Raw genomic sequence first — 25,999 nt, 5'->3', positions numbered from 1 at the left:
ATATTGAATAAATAATATCTTATGTTATACGATATAGTTCCCTACTGCAAATGAGGATAGTATAAGTCTCCAGGGAGTTCCTTCAGAACACACACACACGGGGCAGGAGAACTTTTATATATATCATGGAGATCTGAGGTGACTTCTGGGTATTACAAGGGATAGCGTATGGATGTTAGGTTTCCCTAATGACCACTATCTGTATCTGGTAGATATAATTACATCAGATTTCAATGCATATATGAATCTCTTGTGTATAGTAAACATGTTACCCAGGACGTGTACAAATGTAGAGTTCGCTAGAGTTCTAGACTAAGGCATGTAGATGGTCAGCACGTAAAGGAAAGCAGGAAGCGAGGATGTAAAAACACAGCCTTGAGTAAGCACACGCTCTACAGGAAGGAAACATGAAATGAAAGCTGGTAAACACTCACCGGCTTGTACACCACTTTCAGCTTCATCACGTCACCAGATCGGTCAGCTCACCGAGTCACAGTTCTGCCGGCACACAGGATATATATCGTCATTTTTTGGAGTTACTAAAGTGCAGAGTCTGGTTCAGAAAACATATATGATATATCTGTGTATTTACAGCCTGGCAGTTATGATGAATGATAGGACATTACATGAAATTTAAGAAGCCTCCATCTCATTTTCATACAAATATTACAGCAGTGACATCTGTACTTTACTACCGTGTTCTTTTAGCTATACTGTATGCTGTTATGTACATAGGGTGTTTTATGGAAAAAGTTACATTCATTAGATTGTCAAGTTATCCTTCCTTATATTGCTGTGCCAATCACGTGCACACCATTATATAGCCTGTGCTCTCCAAGAAAGGCTGGCACTGCAGGTCTCAAGGCATAATTGTGGTTTGAACTGAAGAGAAAAGCAAACGGCAGCACTGCAGAACTTCCAGGCGGTCAGGCTGTGTAATCGCTTTCATAGAAGAAGCTCTGCATGTGACTGGAGCATACTGACCACAATTGGTTTGTATTACTCTCAACCTGCAACGGCAACCAGTAAAATATGCCAAGCTGCTCAATATAATACATGTGACACTGACGTGTTTAGGGAACAGATCACCAAGAAATGGCATAAGAGGTTTTGTAATCTACAGCTGCAACATTTTACAGTATATTTGGTATGGCAAAGTGTAATATAGGGAAATTATATACACTGGGAATGCCTAAGAGATAGGAGTATTATGCTCCTGAGTAGAACGGTCAATCGTTTTTAAATATTTTTTTGTAATTATCATCAATTTTAAATAATATGAGATATGGTAAGAACTTACCCTTGTTATCTCTATTTCTACGAAGTCCATAGGGTTCCACAGGATACCTTGGGGTATAGGTGTGACGTCAGTCGCAGGGCACCAAAGAGTTAAGCTTTCAGCCTCCCAGGATGCACTAGGTCCCCCTCCTATACCCCGCCCCCGGGCCAAGGCACCTCAGTTAGTTACCAAGCCATAGGCCGGAGGAGGAGAAGGAAGAGAGAGAACAAAGATCTGGACACATACAAGAATCACATTCTCACCAGAGGGAGACGGAAAACCGGTGACCAGAGCAAAGCCCATCTGCAGCACAGGTGCGACAGGGCGGGAGTCCTGTGGAACCCTATGGACTTCGTAGAAATAGAGATAACAAGGGTAAGTTCTTACCATATCTCATATTTTCTACTTCAGGGTCCATAGGGTATCCACAGGATACCTTGGGGATGTCCCAAAGCAGTATCCTTTAAGGGTGGGGACGCTCCTGTGCAGAAAGGAGAATCCGCTGCCCGAAGGAAGCATCCTGAGAGGCGAAGGTGTCAAACCTGTAATACCTCACGAAGGTATGGACAGAAGACCACGTAGCAGCCTTGCAGATCTGAACTGCCGAGGCACCACGTCGAGCTGCCCACGAAGGACCCACAGACCTAGTGGAATGAGCCTTCAGAGAAGGAGGGACCGGTAGGCCTTCATGAAGATAAGCTTCAGAAATAGCCATACGGATTCAGGCTGCCAAAGTTTGCTTTGAAGCAGGCCAACCCTTTTTACGGAAGCCATAGAGGACAAACAAAGCGTCCGACTTCCTAAACGAAGAAGTGCGGTCAACATAAGTCCTTAAGGCCCGCACAACATCCAAAGAGGCCTCACCCACGGAAAGACCCGGTGAGTTAAAGGCCGGAACAACTATTTCCTCGTTAACATGAAACTGGGAAACAACTTTGGGAAGAAACTCGGGCCGAGTGCGGAGCACTGCCATGTTCCCATAAAAAACCAAGAAAGGGGGTCTACAAGAAAGAGCCCGTAACTCAGAAACACGTCTGGCCGAAGCAATGGCCAGAAGGAAAACAGTCTTAGCTGTTAGCCATTTAAGGTCCACTGAGCCCAGTGGTTCAAACGGCGGTCCTTGGAGAGCCCTCAGGACCACAGCCAAATCCCAAGGCGCCACAGGTGGAACAAAGGGCGGCTGAATGCGGAGAACACCCTGCATAAAGGTGCGCACATCCGGGATTGTAGCAATCCTACGGTGAAACCAGACAGATAGGGCCGAAACCTGTACCTTCAAAGAAGCAAGGCGAAGCCCATGATCTAGTCCCGCTTGCAGGAAGGCGAGAATCCGAGACAGACGAAACTCCCGCGGTGCATAACCTCTCGGTCGACACCACTGGAAGAACGTATGCCACACGCGATGGTATATCCTCGCGGAAGACGGTTTCCGAGCTCGTAACATGGTACGCACCACAGAGCTGGAAAACCCCCGGGACCTCAGCATGGCCGTCTCAACAGCCACGCCGTCAAAGACAGCCGAGTCAGGTCCGGGTGAAGGCAAGGACCCTGAGACAGAAGGTCCGGTCGTAGCGGCAACCGCAGAGGACTGTCCACGGACAGACCCTGAAGGTCTGAGAACCAGTGCCGTCTGGGCCACGCGGGAGCTATCAACAGGAGCGTCCCTCCTTCCTGTTTGAATTTCCGGATTACCCGTGGAAGAAGGGAGACCGGAGGGAACAGGTATGCGAACCGGAACGTCCACCGGACGGACAGAGCATCCACCAGAGACGCCCCTTCGTCTCTTGTGCGAGACCCGTACACCGGCAACTTGTTGTTGTGCCGGGACGCCATGAGGTCGATTTCTGGAAGACCCCACCTGTCCACCAGTAGTTGAAAAACGTCCGGGTGCAGGGACCATTCCCCCGGATGAACGTCCTGGCGACTTAGAAAGTCCGCCTCCCAATTTAGCACTCCCGGGATGAAGACCGCTGATATGGCCGGAAGATTGCAAACCAGGATCCGAGAGACCTCTACGAGAGCCGCCCGACTGCGAGTTCCTCCTTGCCTGTTTATGTAGGCCACGGTGGTAGCGTTGTCCGACTGGACCTGCACCGGGCGACCCTGGAGAAACCGCTGTGCCTGCTGGAGAGCATTGAAGACCGCACGGAGTTCCAAGATATTGATTGGAAGCTCCGCTTCTGTCGGCGTCCACCTGCCCTGGAACAAGTGTGGACCCGAAACTGCTCCCCAGCCCCGAAGACTGGCGTCCGTTGTCAACAGGACCCAATTTGGAACCCAGAACGGACGTCCCTTGTTGAGGTGGGTCGTCTGTAACCACCACGAAGGGACAGGCGAACCTCCTGGGTGAGCACAATCGTCTGGGACTTCAGAGACTGAGTCAGCCCGTTCCACTTGGACAGGATCAGGTGCTGCAGAGGTCTGGAGTGAAACTGGGCGTATTCCACCATGTCGAACACCGACACCATGGAGCCCAGTAACCTCATCGCCGAGTGTAAGGACACCCGGCGGCTGTGCAGGCAACTGCGCACCCTTGACTGTAAAGCAGAGATCTTGTCCTCCGTCACGAAGATCCTTTGCTGTCCCGAGTCCAATAAGGCTCCAAGATGCAGAATCCTCCGAGACGGGATTAGAGTGGACTTCTGCCAGTTGATTAGCCAGCCGTGCCGTTGCAGCAGTGCAATGGTCAGGTCCAAGTGGCGCAACAGGAGCTCTGGAGATCCTGCCACCAATAACAGGTCGTCCAAATACGGCAACATGCGGACTCCCTGCAGCCGCAGAGAAGCCGCCATGACCGCCATCACCTTTGTGAAAACACGTGGTGCTGTCGCCAGGCCAAAAGGTAACACCCGAAACTGAAAGTGGTCGCTGCGGATTGCAAACCAGAGGAACTGTTGATGGCGCAAAAGAATAGGGACATGCAGGTAAGCGTCCTGTATGTCCAATGACACCAAGTAGTCCCCAGGTTCCAGCGCCAGAATGATGGACCGTAGGGTCTCCATCCGAAACTTCGGGACCCGCAAAGACTTGTTGAGTGCTTTGAGGTTGAGAATCGGACGATACGACCCATTGGGTTTCTGTACCAAAAATAGATTTGAATAGAAACCCTGGCCCCTCTGGGAGAATGGAACAGCCACTATAACTCCAGCCTGGAGCATAGTGTGCAATACCTTCCGCAGCTCCGTAGCCTTGTTCCGGTCTGATGGGAGACCCGTGGTGAAGAAGCGAGCCGGGGGTCTGTGCCGGAAGGAGAGGGCGTATCCGTGGGAAACCACCTCCAGAACCCAAGTGTCTGTCGTAGTGGTCGACCAACACTGGGCGAACTGTAGCAGGCGGCCTCCCACCCTGGGATCCCCCAAAGGGAGGCCCGGACCGTCAGGCCGCAGGCTTGTCATCTGGCTTGGGGGCCGGACGTCTGGTACTCCATGCCTGCTTCCGGGGCTTGACCGATTTCTTAGGGCCAGCCTGTCGAGGAAACGACTGTGGTTTGGGCCTGCCCTGGGCCCTAGATGACCGAAAGGACGATGGTCCCGAACCAGAAGGAGCAGCGGCCGACGGGAGACAAGCAGATTTGGCTGCCGCCAGCGTGGCCACAATCTTATCCAGATCCGGACCGAAGAGAACTTCTCCGGTAAACGGCAACGCTTCCAGACCTTTCTTGGAATCTGCATCCGCCTTCCAGGATCGCAGCCACAAGGTGCGACGAGCAGCCACCGCTGCTGAAGAAATTCTAGACACCAGAGTACTAATGTCTAGAGCCGCCTCGTTGATGTAGGTGGCCGAATCACGGAGATTGCCAATCAACTCCGCCTGTTCGGCCGGACAGTCGGATTCAAAAGAAGCCTCTAATCAATCCGCCCAGCGCTCCATCGCTCTGGCAACCCAGCAAATGGCCATAGCCGGCCGTGCAGCCCCCCCTGCAAGGGAATAAGCGGACTTCAGGCAGATTTCTACCTTGCGGTCCGTAGCATCCTTAAGGGAGGACATGGATGGCATCGCCAATGTGGCACTACGGACAAGACGGGTCACGTGAGAATCCACCTGTGGAGGGGATTCCCACTTAGCAAAATAATTATCCGCGAACGGATAAGCCACCGCCAGGCGTCTCTGCGGCTGGTATCTTTTGCCAGGTTGTTTCCACGCCTCCTCTAAATGGTCCACCAACTGACCCGAAAGAGGAAAGACTGTGGCATCGCCCTTCACATCTTTGAAAAAGGCATACTTAGATTTAGCCGCTGGGGGAACTTCGTCCTCAATCACCAAGGCTGTGCGGACCGCCCGAATAAGTCCAGGAATATATACTTTGGACTTAGCATCAGCGTCCTTAGTATGGAGAGGTTCCTGATCGTAAGGATCCAGAATCTCCCCATCATCAGACGTCCCTTCGTCATCCTCATAAGGAGCGGACAGAGACGCCACCGGCCTTTTATGAGGCCGCATCACAGACTCCCCTTGCAACACATCCGACAAGTGCTGTACAGAACTCGTCAGGGAGTTAACCCACGCTGGCTCCTGAGAACCCGGGAGCGGGGAAATAGGGAGACTGTGGGGTACCACCAATTGTCGTGGGAACCCCTGCATGGGTGACGACACCACAGACTGCTGGGACAAACCCATCGGAGTAAACGCGGGCTGCGGAGCTAACTGGCCCACTAAAGCAAAACAAGCCCAGGGCGGCTCCTGTACCGGTGCTGTAACCGTAATAGGCCGCGCCATGGACAAACACTGCCGGCAAAGGCCCTCCGCGCTACCCTCCCCCTCCGCTAACGGTACTTTGCACGTGGTACACTGTAGCCGGAGGGGAAAATCACTTTCAGACATGATGGCACCACGTATGTGACCTCTCTCACCAATTAAGTATTAAATAGGCGAGAGACCACCCTGCAGCACCGCACCGCAAGGGCTTTAGCAGAAGAACAGGGACAGTAATAAAGCTGACAGTTTAGAGAAGAAAAGTTACAGGCAGCGCTAGCACAGTCACATACAATGCAGAGAAATAACAATTCCTGCACTAACAGCGCTGATTACTCAACTACACAGACACAGGGCCTGGTAGGACACAGCGCTGCATACACAGACCTGAGCCACAGCGGAGGAGAGGTATGCGGGGGGACCCAGACCACGATGCTTCCGTCCAGCGCTTCCAGCAGCGTTCACCATGCGTTCTGGAGAAGATGGCCGCCGAGGAGCAGAGAGGAGGCTGGCCTGGGGGAGGAGCGCTGCCACAGGACCAGTCGGCAGCATGCAGAGAGGGCTGTGTGCAGCGGGGGAGGCGCCGGCTGTGAGACAGGGAAGGCGCGCTCCCCTGGCATGCATTTAACCCCTGGGACGCCGCAGCGCTACCGCTCTGCTGCGGTCCGCTGTCCCAGGGGGTAGTGGAAGCGCAGGTTGGTCGCCTGGCTCCACGCTGCAGCCAGTCCCCAGGGAGCCCCCTGCCTGGGGACTTAGGACCATGTGATCAGCGGGGACCCACCGCGGGACCCCGCTGCTTACCTCTGTCCCCCTTGAATCCGGCCATGGTCCGGAGCATCTGGGGTCACCGCTAGCTGTGACCCCAGACGCCCACCAGCATCCCCGGATCAGTACCGGCGTTCTGGTACCGGCGGGGTGTAGGGAAGACAGCATGGACGTCAGGACTGACAGTCCATGCTGTTCATCCAGATGTGCAGCCACAGCTGCATGAAGAAAAAGCTTCAGGGGCTCTTCTAGCCCCCACTCCAACAGGTGCACCCAACTCCGGCCGGGCACCAAACTAAACTGAGGTGCCTTGGCCCGGGGGCGGGGTATAGGAGGGGGACCTAGTGCATCCTGGGAGGCTGAAAGCTTAACTCTTTGGTGCCCTGCGACTGACGTCACACCTATACCCCAAGGTATCCTGTGGATACCCTATGGACCCTGAAGTAGAAAAAATGATTGGGGTGAGGATTTAATTTGAGGTTGGAAGTTGCGGAAAGGCAACAATTTAGCCTTTCCTAGCCCCAGTCTATACACAGCAGAGACTGCCACAGCCTTTGGTATGGGTTTGCTGGCCACTGTATACGATGCCTGGATTGTACAGTGCTATCTTGCTATACGGAAGCAGTGGCTGCTCTGTGGTCATACGGTCCTCAGCTGACTTCAGCACTTGTCATACTGGTTCTTCTGTCACACTAAGGTTTCCCAATACTCAAATGTGTTGTACTGCAATACAAGGTGTAGGTCAGCAGAATAGACATCTAATGAATTCACGTACACAGAGGTTAGCTCTACATGAATGTCTGTAGGTAAACCTTCCCTACAGTGGGCAGCACATATGGTCAGTGCTCCTGCCATGCGCAGGTTGGGGTGCAGTGATCTATACAATGTAATTACAGGCTATTCTATAAAGATTGACGAATCAGTTCCAAAGGGAACAAACGTTACACTCTAAACATTTTCTGCCATATTAAAGTTTCAAATTTGGAGCGCTGATTCAGGCAACAGTGCTTAGGCAAAACTTCATTCCCTTCTCTTACAAAAAGGCAGATATAAGCACATATCAGCAGATTACAGCAGCTGATTTCTGCTATAACCTCCACCTAGGAGCAGAAAATCTGCTAAAAAAATACCAGTAAAACCACTGGAAACTGTTCTGGCAGCTGCTTGCCGCACAGATAAATCCCATTATATTGTATTATTATCATGGGCAAAGGTCAGGTGATGTTGGGGGTAATGTCTTGTGTCTGTATACAGTGTAATAGAGGTATATTATGATCGTGGCCAGTTCATGTTGAGAGGTGTAGTGTCCTACTGAATGTCTGTACAGAGGGCCTGATTCAGTAGTGGACGGAATTGCAAAGCTGCACGCAAGCAGCTTTGCAATTCCATCCTTGCAATTATGTTAATGCAGCAAAAGGCGTCACACCTCCTGCATGCATAATGATCCAGATCCTTGGCCGGCTGAGTGACCATGGGGTCACGCAGGCCGGCCATCGCAGATGGGGGGAAAATAAGCCAGCAAATATCCGGCAGCTGATGGAGATCCTGGCCTCTTCCCGCCCCCCGAATGGCGGCGACATGCCTCTGTTTTGGGAAGCGGAGGCCGTCGCCGCCCCAAACAGTAGCAGTCTGTCAATCACAGACAGTCTGCTGTCGCTCTTCGTGCAATCATGCAGGACCCATTCTGCACATGCGCACAGTGGGTCCTGCGCATGCGTTCAGCAGTGCACCTGAATGAGTGTAATTGAACTGTATTATGATCATGTTCAGTGGTCAGGTCATGTTGGGAGGCACAGCTTCTTATGTCTGTATATAGTGTAATAAAACTGAATTATGATCATGTACAGACGTCAGGTGATGTTGGGGGTGTAGTGTCCTATGTCTGTATACAGTGTAATAGAAGTGTACTATGATCATATGCAGTGGTCAGCTGATGTTGGGGGCTGTAGAGTCCTAGGTCTGTATACAGTGTAATAAAACTGAATTATGCCACCAACACGGGGCACAGCCGCACCAGGAGCCACAGCACACCAAGAACGGCAATCTGACCTGCCGCTGCACACCATCAAAGACTGCCGATCACCACCCCCACATCGCAACGCCTACACAGGCACCTACCGGTAGGTAAGTTGCAAAATTTGCGGGACATCGCCACAGTATCCACCCCTATCAGACTTCCACCAACACTGTGCCGGGCGATAAGACTGTCGACTAAAGGTCCAGCAGGGACAACGTGCTGGTCCAGAACTGCACGGAAAAGGAGCCCCCTAAAAGGGTCCACCCACCTTCCCCCCCGTGCACCCATCCAGTTCTACCCCCCACTGCCCCTGGATCAGTTGCCCTCAAGCAGCATTGTGCCTACTTAATAAAAACCTTGACCCAACACCGCCGTCTACGTCTCTCTGTCATACAGTCCATTCTGACCCAAGCACATTATACACCGCCCCATCATATAGAGAGCGCGCCTTACCCAGTATCTACCAGTCTCTAAACAAGGTAGGAACAGGTACTCCTACCATAGGCGCAGCACTCTTACACTTCCAACCCCCATACCTTCCAGAAACACGCACATTCCCTCCCCAACCCCTCTCCCCACCTAACAACCCCCCCCCCTTTTTCTCCCCCCTGCCCCAATCCACCCCCACAGTCATACCAGTGAGCGCGGTTCACCACCCTTTAATCCATGAATTATGATCGTGTTCAGTGGTCAGGTGATGTTGGGGGTGTAGTGTCCTATGTCTGTATACAGTGTAATAGAAGTGTACTATGATCATATACAGTGGTCAGGTGAGGTTGGGAGGTGTAGTGTCCTATGTCTGTATACAGTGTAATAGAAGTGTACTATGATCATATGCAGTGGTCAGGTGATGTTGGGGGTGTAATGTCCTATGTCTGTATACAGTGTAATAGAAGTGTACTATGATCATATACAGTGGTCAGGTGATGTTGGGAGGTGTAGTGTCCTATGTCTGTATACAGTGTAATAGAAGTGTATTATGATCATATACGGTGGTCAGGTGATGTTGGGGGGTGTAGTGTCCTATGTCTGTATACAGTGTGATAGAAGTGTACTATGATCATATACGGTGGTCAGGTGATGTTGGGGGTGTAGTGTCCTATGTCTGTATACAGTGTGATAGAAGTGTACTATGATCATATGCGGTGGTCAGGTGATGTTGGGAGATGTAGTGTCCTATGTCTGAATACAGTGTAATAGAAGTGTACTATGATCATATGCGGTGGTCAGGTGATGTTGGGAGGTGTAGTGTCCTATGTCTGTATACAGTGTAATAGAAGTGTACTATGATCATATGCGGTGGTCAGGTGATGTTGGGGGTGTAGTGTCCTATGTCTGTATACAGTGTAATAGAAGTGTACTATGATCATATACAGTGGTCAGGTGATGTTGGGAGGTGTAGTGTCCTATGTCTGTATACAGTGTAATAGAAGTGTACTATGATCATATACAGTGGTCAGGTGATGTTGGGAGGTGTAGTGTCCTATGTCTGTATACAGTGTAATAGAAGTGTACTATGATCATATACAGTGGTCAGGTGATGTTGGGGGGTGTAGTGTCCTATGTCTGTATACAGTGTAATAGAAGTGTACTATGATCATATACAGTGGTCAGGTGATGTTGGGGGGTGTAGTGTCCTATGTCTGTATACAGTGTAATAGAAGTGTACTATGATCATATACAGTGGTCAGGTGATGTTGGGGGTGTAGTGTCCTATGTCTGTATACAGTGTGATAGAAGTGTACTATGATCATATACAGCGGTCAGGTGATGTTGGGAGGTGTAGTGTCCTATATCTGTATACAGTGTGATAGAAGTGTACTATGATCATATACAGCGGTCAGGTGATGTTGGGAGGTGTAGTGTCCTATATCTGTATACAGTGTAATAGAAGTGTATTATGATCATATGCAGCGGTCAGGTGATGTTGGGAGGTGTAGTGTCCTATATCTGTATACAGTGTAATAGAAGTGTATTATGATCATATGCAGCGGTCAGGTGATGTTGGGAGGTGTAGTGTCCTATATCTGTATACAGTGTAATAGAAGTGTATTATGATCATATGCAGCGGTCAGGTCATGTTGGGAGGTGTAGTGTCCTATGTCTGTATACAGTGTAATAGAAGTGTACTATGATCATATACAACGGTCAGGTGATGTTGGGAGGTGTAGTGTCCTATGTCTGTATACAGTGTAATAGAAGTGTACTATGATCATATGCGGTGGTCAGGTGATGTTGGGAGGTGTAGTGTCCTATGTCTGAATACAGTGTAATAGAAGTGTACTATGATCATATGCGGTGGTCAGGTGATGTTGGGAGGTGTAGTGTCCTATGTCTGTATACAGTGTAATAGAAGTGTACTATGATCATATGCGGTGGTCAGGTGATGTTGGGGGTGTAGTGTCCTATGTCTGTATACAGTGTAATAGAAGTGTACTATGATCATATACAGTGGTCAGGTGATGTTGGGAGGTGTAGTGTCCTATGTCTGTATACAGTGTAATAGAAGTGTACTATGATCATATACAGTGGTCAGGTGATGTTGGGAGGAGTAGTGTCCTATGTCTGTATACAGTGTAATAGAAGTGTACTATGATCATATACAGTGGTCAGGTGATGTTGGGGGGTGTAGTGTCCTATGTCTGTATACAGTGTAATAGAAGTGTACTATGATCATATGCAGTGGTCAGGTGATGTTGGGAGGTGTAGTGTCCTATGTCTGTATACATTGTAATAGAAGTGTACTATGATCATATACAGCGGTCAGGTGATGTTGGGAGGTGTAGTGTCCTATGTCTGTATACATTGTAATAGAAGTGTACTATGATCATATACAGCGGTCAGGTGATGTTGGGAGGTGTAGTGTCCTATGTCTGTATACAGTGTAATAGAAGTGTATTATGATCATATGCAGTGGTCAGGTGATGTTGGGAGGTGTAGTGTCCTATGTCTGTATACAGTGTAATAGAAGTGTACTATGATCATATGCAGTGGTTAGGTCATGTTGGGAGGGGTAGTGTCCTATGTCTGCATACAGTGTAATAGAAGTGTACTATGATCATATGCAGTGGTCAGGTCATGTTGGGAGGGGTAGTGTCCTATGTCTGCATACAGTGTAATAGAAGTGTACTATGATCATATGCAGTGGTCAGGTCATGTTGGGAGGGGTAGTGTCCTATGTCTGCATACAGTGTAATAGAAGTGTACTATGATCATATACAGCGGTCAGGTCATGTTGGGAGGGGTAGTGTCCTATGTCTGTATAAAGTGTAATAGAACTTTATTATCCACTCTATGTAGCGTACAATACAATTGTAGTATCGCATCCATGTAAGGGATTTGTGGTGTCCAATGTTTAGAAATGTTCCCCCAATTAGATTCACCTGCCAAACAGCAAAGTATCCATGAAAATATATCTCAAATATTTGCAAAAAGGATGAGCACTAACAAGGCCAGATGTACCCAGAAAAGGAGCAGGCACCTACTGTAACCTTACCCTGAGTGCTCAGTACCGACACAGGGCTTGATTCAGCGATGTAAGCTAATGTCATTGCAACGGCGATCCCGTACGTAGCTGCTGTGCGAAAGTGTGCAAAGGTCGCAGTCGCTTAGGATTGTATTGTGACACCCATTTGCTACATTGAAAATCCAAGCATCTGCGTGCAAAGACGGAGCATCGACCAAAGTTCCTTTGATAATCGGAGTTCTAAGTAGCCCTATGGTAACGTAGAATAGGTGCATGTACTGAGATGCCGGAGCGATAATGGTCGCAACACGCCTGTGTTCCTTGCCGCTACTCCCAGTTACCTCTCACAAACGCTCTGTCAATCACACTGCGAGCGACTACTGTAATGTACCTTGACGCATGCGACGTGCGACTTATACGCAGATTGGTGATTATTGCTCAACTGAGCAAACGTCGAGGTAGCGTACACCTCTGAACCAGGCCCACAGATAGTAGAAGAGAGACTTTCTATATTCATTTAAATTTAATCAACAGATCATAAGCGCCATAACCTACTGAGTAGAAATGTCTCCACGCAACTACCAATTACATACACCAAGAATACATAATATAAAAAGTGGAGCCGTCATGCAAATGGTGGGGGAGGCATCACGAAGCAGCATTAGCGCGACAGGCATACATGATATTTCTGGTGCTGCTATCCCTGGAAATGAAGCAATAGATGGCACCTGTGGCCTTTCATTGCTCTGGTGTCGCTACTCATTTCCAGTAGCCGCACACACTTACCCCATCGCCGGCTACAATTGATATTCCGCTATCTATCCCATCAATAGTTCCCCACAACTCTTAGGCCGGCTCCCGTGGTCGCATGCGATATCCTGTGATTGGCCAGGCTGCACAGCCAATCACACAATGTCGTATGCGAGGCTGTACATAGTAATGAAGGACGAAACAGTGATCCTTATGTCGTTCATTAAATCTTTTAAATGTGTACCGACAATCATGCGATGTCCAGGGTGAAGGCAAAACGCCCTGAACATCGGCACGATTGCCAGTCGTTTAGGTGTGTACCCACCCTTAGGGGCCGATTCAATTACCTGTTTCTACGCAAGTGCTATATACTATGCTGGCACTTTTGAAATAAAGGATAATAATTCAACGCAGTTCATAAGTACATGTTAGAAAGTTCTGCTTTAGTGGAAGAGTAGCGAGGCAACAAGTTTCCAGCATATTTAATATAGAGTCTTATGCTGTAAATAAGACGTTGACATTAATTAAATAAGTTGGTTGGAAGAATACAGGGCTGTTGCGCTATACATACAGTCACAACCCATTACCATATTGCTGTTACGGTTCCTCAGAGGAACCTTCTGAAGAATGGCGGCCATTGGGGGCGATTCAATTGCACGCAATATTGAATAGCGCCATTAATGATTTCCCGAAGCTATTCAGATGGCCGCGCTGTAAACCCGACTAAATTAGGACGCTGGTTTCGGGCTTAGCGCGTGCCCTAACAGCATCGAGGCCAGCACCTAAGTCAGACAATGCAGGTTTTTCGTGACTAAACATCCGGCTGTAGGTGCCTTAACCTGCATCTCCCGACTTAAGTGCAAGGCGCGATGGGGACAATTGAATAGCTACGGGAACTCTGTCCTGGCGCTATTCAACATCACATTCAATTGAATGGTCCCCATTAAATACAGTGATAACATTTATCTCGACTGCATGCAATATGCTACTATAATGACAAAATGTGTTTTTCATTTACAGGATACTCATCTATATGTTTTACTGAGCAGACAAATATGGTGTAGCTTCCCTTTAAATGTTAGTCTGCCTATCTTCCCTCTGTTCTCCTTACAATAAAGATTTATATTACTCACAACAGGTTAGGCCTGCGTCTGTCATATTTACACATCAATGGGATTATCTAAGGTGACTGAATGAATACTTTCAGGGTGTAATTTATATGGATATAGGTGTAACTGGGACAATTATCCTGACAATCCAAAGTACTGCATATTTCCATACTTGGCAATTAGTCCTGAAAATGACAGTTCAGAAATTGGGCTACCACAATCCAAAGCAATAATAATAATAATAATAATAATAATAATAAAAACAATATAACAATCATATGATAATGTCTGTCCAAGAAAGGCACAAGATGAATGATGAATGTGTGTACGGTTATGCAACAGAGCAGTGACATTGCAGCATATAGGGACAGACCTCCGTTACCAGGGAAGTTGGGACACTGCGGTTGCTAATTTCTTCCTCAAAAGTTATTATTTATAGGACATATTTATACAAGCATCAATTTGAACAAAATAATAATAATTAGATGCAGTGCATCTGGAAGTGCTTCACTTTTTCCACCAGAATATGTGATTTCTTCGTTTTTTTCTTTTTATTAAATTTGCAAAAATCTCAAAAACATTTTTTTACACGTTGTCATTATGGGGTATTGTGTGTACAATTTTGAGGACAAAAATTTATTTATTCCATTTTGGAATAAGGCTGTAACATAACAAAATGTGGAAAAAGTGAAGCGATGTGAATACTTTCCGGATGCACTGTATAATGATTTAGAATGGCATATCGCAGCAGACAGACTTGCAGGTTTTCCCTTGCACCCATAGAGGTTCGAGGGAAAACTTGTGATGTTGGCACTAACATAAATGGCCAACAGGTGCACTGCAATATGCGCAGATTGTACAGAACTGAATGTCTCCTTTTGTATATGTACCAAGTACACATATATGTGATAAAGGCACATGGGTACTTTCCCAGCTTCAGATGCTCTTAGGCCTCATTTCTCTGTGTTATCGCAGATGGAAAAGCACAGTCTCTTTACAGGCCACAGCTTGTAATGATTAAAATGTGTGACAGCGTCTGCTGAAATATATTGGATTTGGAGTGCATCTTTAGCACTGCTGTCAGTTTTAGGAGTCACACCTGACTAAAGCATTTGTATGACATCCTCATTCCTTGGTTAAACATTGGATTCCAGGCTGGAGTGATCGGATACTGCACTTTACAGGGGATGTAGTCGGCATACTGACAGTCACAATACAGACTGCGGCATCCTGACTGTCAGAATCCTGACAGATTTCGGAAGTATTAGGGTCAGGGAGAGTCTTAAGGTGCGTACACACTGGGCGATATTACTGATCGATTGCACGATTATGACATCGTAATTGTGCAATCGCTCAGTAATCGTGCACAAATCGTGCACTATTATGTCTGAAACGACCAGCGATGCGCGCTCCTGCTGATCGTTTCCGACATTGTCCATCGTCTGAACATGCAGCACAATCTGCCGATAATGACAGATTGGCATGTTCAGGAATGATGGAGTGTGCCTACACTGAACGACTGATTGTTCAGTGCAGACACTACAGGTGATCAGGAACGACGGTACGATTACGATATCGTAATTGTACTGTCTTTCCTGATCGCCCAGTGTGTATGCAGGGTTAAGATTACAATGATTACACAAATCTGTCAGGCCTCTGACGGTATTCCAACCGTCGGCATCCCGTACCCAACCCCTTTACAGGTGGCATTTAAAGAGCCTGTGTGACACCACTCAAAGCTGACCTAGTCAACAACATGGCTGCCTCTGCTGTCTGTCCACACTATTCTGGTTCAGAGCGCATAAAACATTCATTTAATCTCTCCCTTGCCAATACCAACAGGTGATATCACTAACATTTACCAACAGGTTTCTACCTGCACATACAGATCACGAGAAATGAGTCCTAAACAAACAGTATCACTCAGAAACATAGCTATGAAAATAAAAGAATGAGGGTTGGAAATCCGGGACAATCAGAACCAGCAAACTGCATAAGACGAAACTAACCAAAAACTTGCAGAAGAAGCAGAAAATAAGTATTGGAGACTATATAGTGTACATGCAAGCTGGGATGCATTATTTTACACCAGAGTTTCCCAAACTCTGCCATTACAGTCCAGGTTTTAAGGATAACCATGCTTGAGTCCAGATGGTTGAAGCTACAATAATTGACTGAGGTACTAATTAAGTGACCTGTGCTCAAGCACGGATAACCTTATAGCCTGGACTGTAATGGTGGAGTCTGGATAACTCTGTTTTACACATTTTATAAAGCTGATCTTTGTGTACACTCTGACAGCAATTCACATAATTTCAAAGAACTAGTGTATTTAAGCCAAAAGACAGTAACAGAACGGTGCAGTGATACAAGAATGCTATAGAGTATAAGATGTTATGCTATATCGGAGGTTTACATACCCAGCAGACACAAGGAAGTGCTCCTGTACTCCACCATCTGCAGAATAGGAGCAGCTGACTGAGCTGTGTATGTGTACACACAAAGGAAGGGGGAGTCAGTCTTCAGCGAGTAGGAGGGGACACTCTGCTTGGGTTAAAAATGTTTATACAGGCCAGTGTAACATGCCTGTATCACACTAATCTCTGACAAAGTTACTCATTTGCATATGTATTTTTTTTAATTAACTAGCCTAGGCTGAATTATTTCATTAGTGTCAAAGGCATTTCTTAACATCAACTACATAAATCAGATCAATTTTTTTTTGCTAATGGAAAATAATAAGAGATGTGGTAAGAACTTACCCTTGTTAACTCTATTTCTACGAAGCCCATAGGGTTCCACAGGATACCCTGGGGTATTGGTGATGACGTCAGGCATCGGGCACCACAGTTAATTTTCAGCCTCCCAGGATGCACTGGGGTCCCTCTCCTATACCCCGCCTCCTAGCCAAGGCAATCAGTTTCACACAAGAATCACATTCTCACCAGAAGGAGACGGAAAAAACGGTGACAAGATCAAAGCCCATCCGCACTACAGGTGCGACAGGGTGGTAGTCCTGTGGAACCCTATGGACTTCGTAGAAATAGAGATAACATGGGTAAGTTCTTACCATATCTCTTATTTTCTACATCAGGGTCCATAGGGTATCCACAGGATACCTTGGGGATATCCCAAAGCAGCATCCTTTAAGGGTGGGGACGCTCCTGTGCTGGAAGGAGAATCCGCTGCCCGAAGGAAGCATCCTGAGAGGCGAAGGTATCAAATGCATAATACCTCACAAAGGTATGGACAGAAGACCACGTGGCAGCCTTGCACAGCTGAACTGCAGAGGCACCTCGACGAGCTGCCCATGAAGGACCCACAGACCGAGTAGAGTGAGCTTTAAGAGAGGATGGTACAGACAGGCCCTCATGAATGTAAGCCTCAGAAATCGCCATGCGAATCCAACCTGCCAAGGTTTGCTTAGTGGCAGGCCAACCCTTCTTATGGAAACCATAGAGAACAAACAGAGAGTCCGATTTCCTAAATGAACTAGTAAGGTCAACATAAATCCTAAGACCCGTACTACATCCAAGGAGGCCTCACCAGCAGATAGGTCTGGGGAATTAAAGGCCGGTACTATAATTTCCTCATTGATGTGGAAACTAGATACCACCTTAGGTAGGAACCCAGGGCGAATGCGTAGCACTGCCCTGTCCCTATGAAAAATTAGGAATGGGGGGGCGACATGAAAGAGCCCCCAAATCTGACACTCTTCTGGCCGAGGCAATGGCCAGAAGAGTGTCAGATTATAAATATGGAGACTATAACTCCAGCCTGGAACATAGAGTGGAGTACCTTCCGGAATTCCCGGGCCTTGTCTTGGTCTGACTGAAGGCCCATTGTGAAAAACCGGCTGGGAGGCCTCCGCCGGAATGAAAGGGCGTACCCCTGAGAGACTTCTCTTACCCAAGGGTGCACTGTTGTGAGACACCAGCACTGAAAGAACTGAAGAAGTCAGCCTCCCCAAGGGGAGGCCCGTCCCGTCAGGCTGAAAGCTTATCGTCCGACTTGGGAGTAGGACGTCTTGTACTCCAGGCCTGCTTCTTTGGCTTGGCAGATTTCTTGGCCCCTGCCTGCCTAGGAAAGGACTGCACTTTGGACTTACCGTGGGCCCTATAGGGCCGAAAGGACAAAGTACCAGACCCTGATGGAACTGTTGCCGATGGCAGGCACGCAGACTTAGCTACTGCCAGAGTGGCCACAATTTTGTCCAGATCAGGGCCAAACAGGACCTGTCCATTAAAGGGCAAGCATTCCAATCCCTTTTTGGAATCTGCGTCCGCTTTCCAAGAGCGCAACCATAAGGTGCGGCGAGCCGCCACTGCTGCTGAGGAGATTCTGGAAGTGAGGAGCCCTATATCTAAGGCTGCCTCGTTAATGTACGTAGCCAAGTCTCTGAGGTTACCCACTAACTCCACCTGCTCAGGTGACGAGTCAGCGTCTAGAGACATCTCCAAGCTATCAGCCCAGCGTTCCATAGCTCTGGCTACCCAGCACACGGCCATTGCCGGTCTGGATGCCCCCCCTTATGCAAAGGCCAAACGTTTCTGAGGTTGGTACAGCTTACCCGGAAGCCTGAGACCAACATGAAAAAGGGGCTAAAGAACAACGGATAAGCATGAGCCTGTATGAACAACGTCCCATAAAGTCACATGTCAAACTGACAAGTACTGTCCGGGACCACCTCTGGTACCTCAAAACGCAGAAAGTAACAGAGACCAACAACATAAAATTTGTTAAAGCCTGGAAAAGAATAAGAGAAAAAGACATAAGAACCTGAACCACATAGAGAGACATTGAGGATGCAGCCTACCAAATAAGAGTTCAACAATGTGCAGAACTCATAGCGATCAGAAGAAAAGATGAAACAAAAAAGGAATTGAACAAAGATCCAAGCTCTGACAATATGTAACTAAGACAAAAACCAACTGTTGACTAAGACCATGAAGAAGGTCCACTTCTTGTAGCTCAAATCCAGTCAATTGGAGGAACCAGCGGGTTATCACCATGAGGTTGAGAATCCAGAAGCAGGAAGCACTAAGGAGACTGGAGAACTCCCTGCAGGATGGTAGCAAAAGAGGTAGCAGGGCAACAGATACCAAAACTACCGAAAAGGTAACCGTCTGCACCCTGCACAAGTCTAGGCAAAAAAACAGTAACCACTGGTGGCCTAAGGAAGATAAGACAGAACAGCAGAAAAAAAAATAGAAGAACCATGGTGTGTAAGACCGAGCGGAAGCAGACTTCCATGTGATGGAGGCACATCACCGACATCAGCCCATGTCTGGTAGGTAATAAGAGTGAACTACGCAAACGAACACACCAATCATCGCAACAACAGCGATGGGTCACCTGCGAGGATTAAAAACCCATAGAGCCAGGTCAGACGTGGAACCATGATAAAAAATTAATGTGGCCTGTGCCACAGACCTCTAAAAGAGGGTGCAGAATAATTGGACCCACCAGCAAGGATCAACAGGGTACGATTAAATACACTTACGTCACGTTTTCGGGGGGCGTCCTGTCCGGCAAGCTGATAGGACGTGCTTCACCTCAGCTCCTGTAGGCTCTCTCTATTGGGGGCATTTCTCGGGGGTTCCCCACACTCACTCCCTGCACAGGGGCTCATTATCGACGGCTCCCCCATTCAGCGTCTACCCACGGGCTCCTGGAAGCTCCAACATCTTCCTACAAGGTGCGGCCTACCTCTGACAAGAAGCCGCGGTCTCAATTAGTGGATTCGGCCGGGCATACATCCAGCGGCTGCTGCTGAGCCGCTACTGCTGTGGCCTGCTCCCCACCGGGTAATACCGGCGCCGCTGCCTCCAGGTGCCCTTGGGGGACGGGGAAGGTGACACAGTGAGGCCGGGGGACGGAGCCCCAGTCTGGTGAATACACCCGGCCGCCATCTTGAAATATGCTCCCGGCGTGGCGCCTCCGCCCCTCCTATACCTGCTTAACCTACCTGTACCTCCGGAGCCTTACCTGATCCCTCTGCTGACCATAGCAACCTGTGTCTTAGGTGGTCGACGGAGACCCGGTTTCTCCTCCTGCGTGGTGCTGGGGCCGCCCGCTCTGCATCCCTGTGGCGCTGTGAACGTCAGCTGACCAGCTCTTGAAGCCCTCTGCCTGTACCATCGCTGCTGCAGCCATCCTGGGACCAAGTGGTGAGATTCCTGCTTCCCTTTCCCTTGTCATCCAGATTGGAGGGGGTGAGCTGCTGACATTTCTCCCTGTTCACTTGCTTAGCCTGCTGCCACACATATATGGATCTTGCTCCCCCCTTTGGCAACCTGCTATGATTACACTTCTGTAAAGGTGACACCAAGTTCCTATCCCTGGTCTAACTCAAATTAATATGTAAAACCAAGGTTGCCAAATCAGGTTGCTCTATGTAGGCGCTCTATGCTAAGCATGCCGTCCCACTAACAGGGGAATGTGACCTCCACCATCCACTCATCTACCTATTATACTTATCTACTTATGTAGCTCTTATCCGCATGCGTTTCTGATGGGCAAAAGCAAGAAAGATACACAGAAGAAGGACTCTCGGACGCCAAAAGTCTCTGTCTCTCAACCGAATCTGCGTTCCTACCTCTCTATCTCACATTCTGCGAATTCTCCTGTGACTGTATCTGAGAATATTTCAGCGACTCCATCTGCCATGGCCCTCTCTCCTTTGACAGGGGATACCCATACCCAAATGACCCAACTAAGAGGTGAAATCACAGAAATACTTACACGTTAGGTCGCTCCCTTCTAAACAAGACATGCATGCTCTCGAATCACGGATTCAGGACTCTCTCCAGACCCAGATTTCTTTAGTCCAAACCGATGTTAAACATTTGGGCTCCCGTATTGTCACTCTAGAAGAAGAAAGAGACTCTCAACAATCTTCAGATATGAGGGCCATGCAAACCAGATTGGACGACCTAGACAATAGGGGGTCGCCGGAACAACATAATGATCCGGGGCTTCCAGAAGATGTCTCTCCATCCGAGTTGATCAATGCTCTCAATAAAATTTTTGGGGAAATCTTAGATCTAGACCCTAATGACACTATCGTGTTTGACCGTGCACATAGAGCTCTCCGCAAAAGGGCCTAGCAACTGACCGTCCAAGAGATGTAATTTGTCGGATGCACTATTTCTCACATAAAGAGGAGATAGTCCGAAAAGTATGCAATTTAGAAGGAGTGGAATGCAATGGAACCAGGTTGCAGATCTTCCAAGACCTCTCATGGCGGACTCTCCAGCAGCGACGATTGCTAAAACCCTTGACAGATTCCTTGCGCTAACATGACCTTAAATATAGATGGGGCTTCCAGCTCTCTCGACAGGTCACTCATGCTGGCGAACATCTGTCTCTTCAGTCTCCCGCGGACTTACCAGACTTCTGCTCTGCTTTAGGTCTGGAGAATGTTACCCTACGCGACTGGCAGGCCTTCTCGCTTCCAATTGTTGCTCCTCCTGGTCGCCCAAGGAGAGACCAGTGGCATCAAGTACAACATAACAGAAAGAAACCTAGAGGAGATGCCTCTCCACAAACATCGGATCCTACTTGATTCATGACGGTCCTACTCTTGGCCTTCTCTTATCGTTGCTGATTACTACAAATCATTGTAGTCATGTTATTATTCTGTTGAATCTTTTGCAGTTGAGATTTTAGTTCTTTACAGCTATCTAAGCATATTTGCAGGAATAAATATGTATATGTTTTGCTTATACAGGTATTAAAGATATACTTACTCTTGATTTAGGAGCTATATGGTACTATTACTATTATTTGAAATGTTACTTGTCTTTTGATGTTCTATTATAATTTTTGGATGGCGGGATTACTACCCCCCTGTGTGCCCCCCACCGCTTAATTTTTCCCGTGACAAGGGTTCCCTGGCAGTTCCCTCTTTGTCCGGTAGCGGTATTCCACTTTGTATAATACTGTTTTATTATATTACAGTTTTTTCTTTTTTTTTGTCTTGCCCCCCTCTCCGCTTGTTTTTTCCTTTCCCTTTTTCTTTCTCCCTCCATTATCTGTTCTCACTTTGTCTACTGCTCCTCCAGTTTTGGTGTAAATTGTTATGTTGCTCTGTCTATTCCTTTTATTTATGGCCAATTCACTCCATATAGTGTCTATCAATGCTAGAGGGTTGAACGTCCCCGAGAGAAGGGCTCAGGCTCTCCGCTCTTTTCATGCTGATGGGGTGGATATTGTTTTAGTTCAAGAGACCCATTTTCGTCACTCTGTCTCTGCACCACGATTAAGTAACCAATTCTATCCCACCATTTACTATAGTAATTTTTCCCAATCGAAATCCAAGGGTGTTGTGATTTTATTTGCTAAACGTTTGTCTGTTTTGAACCCTGAGATCCACAGTTTGGAGGAGGGGAGATGTTTGCTTATTAAATGCTCCATTTTTAACCATCTTTTCACAATTGTTAATATATATGCCCCTAATCAAGGTCAACCAGTTTTTTTTTAGAGGGTTCTGGACAAGGCCGATCTGCTTCAACAGGGAACCTTGGTAGTAGGTGGGGATTTTAACTGGACCTTGGACCACCTCCAGGATACTTCCTCAGGTTCTTCAACGACTCCTGGCCGCACATCAAGACCGGTGAGATGTTTGCTTCATACTCATCAGCTGTCTGATGTTTGGCGTATATTTCACTCCACCGAGAGAGACCTTACCTATTACTCTAGTCCCCATAAGTCACACTGCAGAATAGACTATTTATTGCTAGGACATAGACACCTACACCTAGTCCAGGCATCTTCTATAAGAATAACAACTTGGTCAGATCATGCGCCTGTTAGTATAGACCTGTCACTTGGGCCTTCTGATCCTACCTATAGAACATGGCGTTTTAATGAGTCCTTGTTATCCGACCCTTACTGTAAATCTCAGGTGGCGGAAAATCTTGATGTTTACCTAGACTGTAATATTACTCCTGACGTCTCGAGCCTTACTGTTTGGGAAGCCCATAAATGCGTTATAAGGGGCAAATGCATTCAATGGGGCTCTTATTTAAAAAAAACAAAGGGTGAGCCAGGTAGAGGGGCTACTGCAGCAGATACAGGCTTTGGAGATAGCACATAAATCTTCCCTCTCATCTGCTGTCTACGCTGATCTAGTCAAAACTCGAACGGCTCTAAATAAGCTCCTTTTGGACAAAGTTAAATACTCATTTAGGAAGTGCCGTAGTAAGTACTATAGGTGGGGTAACAAACCCGCTAAAATGCTGGCTAGAGCCCTGAGGACTCAAAGAGCTCGTTCTTTTTACTCCTCTATTAAGGACGAGAGGGGTCGGGTCTTCCACGATACTGGTCAGATTGCAGGAGCTTTCTGCTCTTATTACTCCTCATTGTATAATCTCCCACCTCCCTTGACCTACCCTGACATTATTGGGAAGCAACGAGCCATCGAGGAGTACCTTTCTAGAATCGGGTTCCCTAAACTTGTTGACCTTGCCAGGGAAGAACTAGAAAAGCCTTTCACTCTACTTGAATTGGAGGGGAAAATTAAATCCACCCCATAGGGGAAAAGCCTGGGCAAAGATGGCTTTACTATCAATTATTATAAGGCCTTCAGAGATAAAATAGCTCCTATACTTCTGCAGGCCTTCAATACTGTCTCGTCCAAGACCTCCTTTTCTCGCCAATCCTTAGAGGCTCACATAACGGTTATCCCCAAAGACGACAAGGACCCCTCCCTATGCCCCAGCTACCGCCCAATCTCCCTGCTTAACGTCGATATTCATCATGACCAAGTAGGATTTGTTCCTGGACGTGAAGCTAGGGACAATACCTCCAAAATTATAGCGGTAATTCACCATGTCTCAAATACGGATGCCCCAGCTATTTTGTTGCCTATAATAGAATAGGAGCACAAAGTGGGTAGTAGCGCTTTTGATGATATAAATGAATTGATATGCGTCTAATTGCATAATCAATTGATAATATTTATTAAAAACAAATGTAGTATAAAAAGCTATTGATAACAAACACAATAAAATGAGCTGTAGATCAGCAAGCTAAAATACTATCAATTGATTATGTAATTAAACGTATATCAAAAGCGCTACTACCCACTTTGTATATATGCTTTTATGGGCCTGACTAGCCCTACTCAGTAGCAGCTTGGAGTTGACAGCCCTTCTCAGCACCTGTACCCTACCTCTTGGTTATCTTTATTGATTTGACAGAATAGACTGGAGCTTCATGTCAGGGGTGTTGGGTCATCTGGGACTGGGTCCTGTCTGCTTTCAACGCATTCTTGCCCTCTACCACTTCCCATCTGCTCGGGTTAGAGTCAATGGCTCCCTTTCTGATTCTTTTTCTATTAATAACGGGACTAGACAGGGCTGTCCTCTTTCTCCCCTAATATTCATTCATTACAGATATATCAGGTTTTCGACTAAGTAATGGGGAAAAATAAACTAGCTCTTTTCGCCGATGACTTACTGGCCACGATTACGAATCCCGTTATCTCGCTTCCAAACTTAGCTGATGAATTTAAGATTTTTGGAGACCTCTAATTATAAGGTCAACTACTCTAAGTCGGTTGCCTTGAATATTACGGCACCGCCTCAGATGGTAGCGGGCCTTAAAGCGGCATTTCCATTTGCCTGGCATACTTCCCAATTGAAATATCTGGGTGTCATCATTACTAGGGACCTTTCTCGCTTATTTGAGACCAATTTCTCTCCCCTTTTAAATAAAATACGCTCTGATCTACATTCGTGGGGGTCCAGGCCCTTCTCGTGGTTCGGGAGGTTAGGGGTTCTAAAAATGAACTCTCTCCCCAGGATTCTGTACCTGTTGCAGACCCTACCTATTAGGCTACCATCTAGGTGGTTTATAGAGGTCCAAATGCTGATTAGGCAATTTGATTGGGGAAGTAGTAGGCCTCGTTTGAAGTTAGATATCCTGTTCCGTCATAAAGACAGAGGAGGGTTACGTCTCCCCAATATTAGAGGTTACTTACGGGCCTGTCTTCTCCATAGAATTTTAGAGTGGTCCAGGACAGACTGCACTAAACAATGGATGCAAATTGAAAACCAGGCACTAGGGATTCCTATATCAATAGCTCCATGGCTTCCCTCCCTCCCCAGTTTTTCTCCTCCTACTATTGGTCCCACTTTAAATTGCTGGAAAACTCTGAGATGTTCTCCCTCGATTTCATCATCTCATTCTTCATTCATGTCATTTCTTTTTAACGAACAATTCCCCCCCGCGCATTGATGGCAAAGCTTTTCATTCCTGGTTTGTGGTAGGACTCTTTAGATTCGGACAGCTGATGAGGGATGGGAGTTTTATTCCCTTTGATGAAATACGGGAGAAATGGAACCTCCCATTGCTGGAACATTGGCGCTATCTTCAGGTGCGCCATTTTATAGGCTCGCTTGCTCCTTTTTCAGTTTTTCGCCTACCTCTTACTCCTTTTGAACAACTTTGTACTGGTTCAGCCCCCCAACACATACTTATTTCTCTAATATATAATTTTCTGTCAGCAGACACTAGTCTACCCTTACCTAATTTCACAAAAGTCTGGGACCGTGAAATTGGAGATCTAGGCGAAGCTAAATGGGAAAAAATATTTAAATTAGCCCATGCATGTTCTTCCAATGTTAGCATCGTAGAGATCCAATACAAGCTTCTTTCCTGTTGTACAGATGTCCGGACACTCTCTCTAAAATGGGAATAGGGGTGCCTAATATCTGTTGGAGGTGCTCCAATGCCCCGGGCAACCCTCTCCATATTTGGTGGCAATGCCCCACCCTCCAACCTTTTTGGAAGGAAGATCTTACTCTCTCTGCAAAAATATTAGGAGAGGCAGTACCTACAGACCCCTTGTTTTGGTTGTTCCATTTATCGTCCAGACCCCTCTCAAAATATAAGAAATCCCTGCTGTGTCATTT

General features: G+C 47.3%; 1 protein-coding gene across 6 annotated transcripts in view; it reads right to left on the bottom strand.

Annotated features, from left to right (window-relative positions):
* Positions 1-25,999, bottom strand: part of PLD3 (phospholipase D family member 3) — a 51,232-nt gene that overhangs the window by 17,320 nt on the left and 7,913 nt on the right. For 2 of the 6 annotated variants that reach the window (XM_088450138.1, XM_088450139.1), the window contains exons 2-3: positions 20,823-20,947; positions 435-498 (exon numbers count right to left, since the gene is read on the bottom strand). In XM_088450138.1, the coding sequence (XP_088306264.1) occupies positions 435-461 (27 nt within the window). In that variant the 5' untranslated portion in view covers positions 462-498; positions 20,823-20,947. Of the gene's footprint in view, positions 1-434; positions 540-16,498; positions 16,564-20,822; positions 20,948-25,999 lie in introns of those variants that run through there. The other 4 variants (XM_088450140.1, XM_088450143.1, XM_088450142.1 and 1 more) reach the window with 3 other exon arrangements.

The sequence above is a fragment of the Taudactylus pleione genome, unplaced genomic scaffold (assembly GCF_031769625.1).
Source record: "Taudactylus pleione unplaced genomic scaffold, aTauple2 ptg000507l, whole genome shotgun sequence".
NCBI lineage: Eukaryota > Metazoa > Chordata > Amphibia > Anura > Myobatrachidae > Taudactylus > Taudactylus pleione.
The sequence above is the reverse complement of the archived record's forward strand: the minus strand, read 5'-3'. Positions and strand labels throughout refer to the sequence as shown.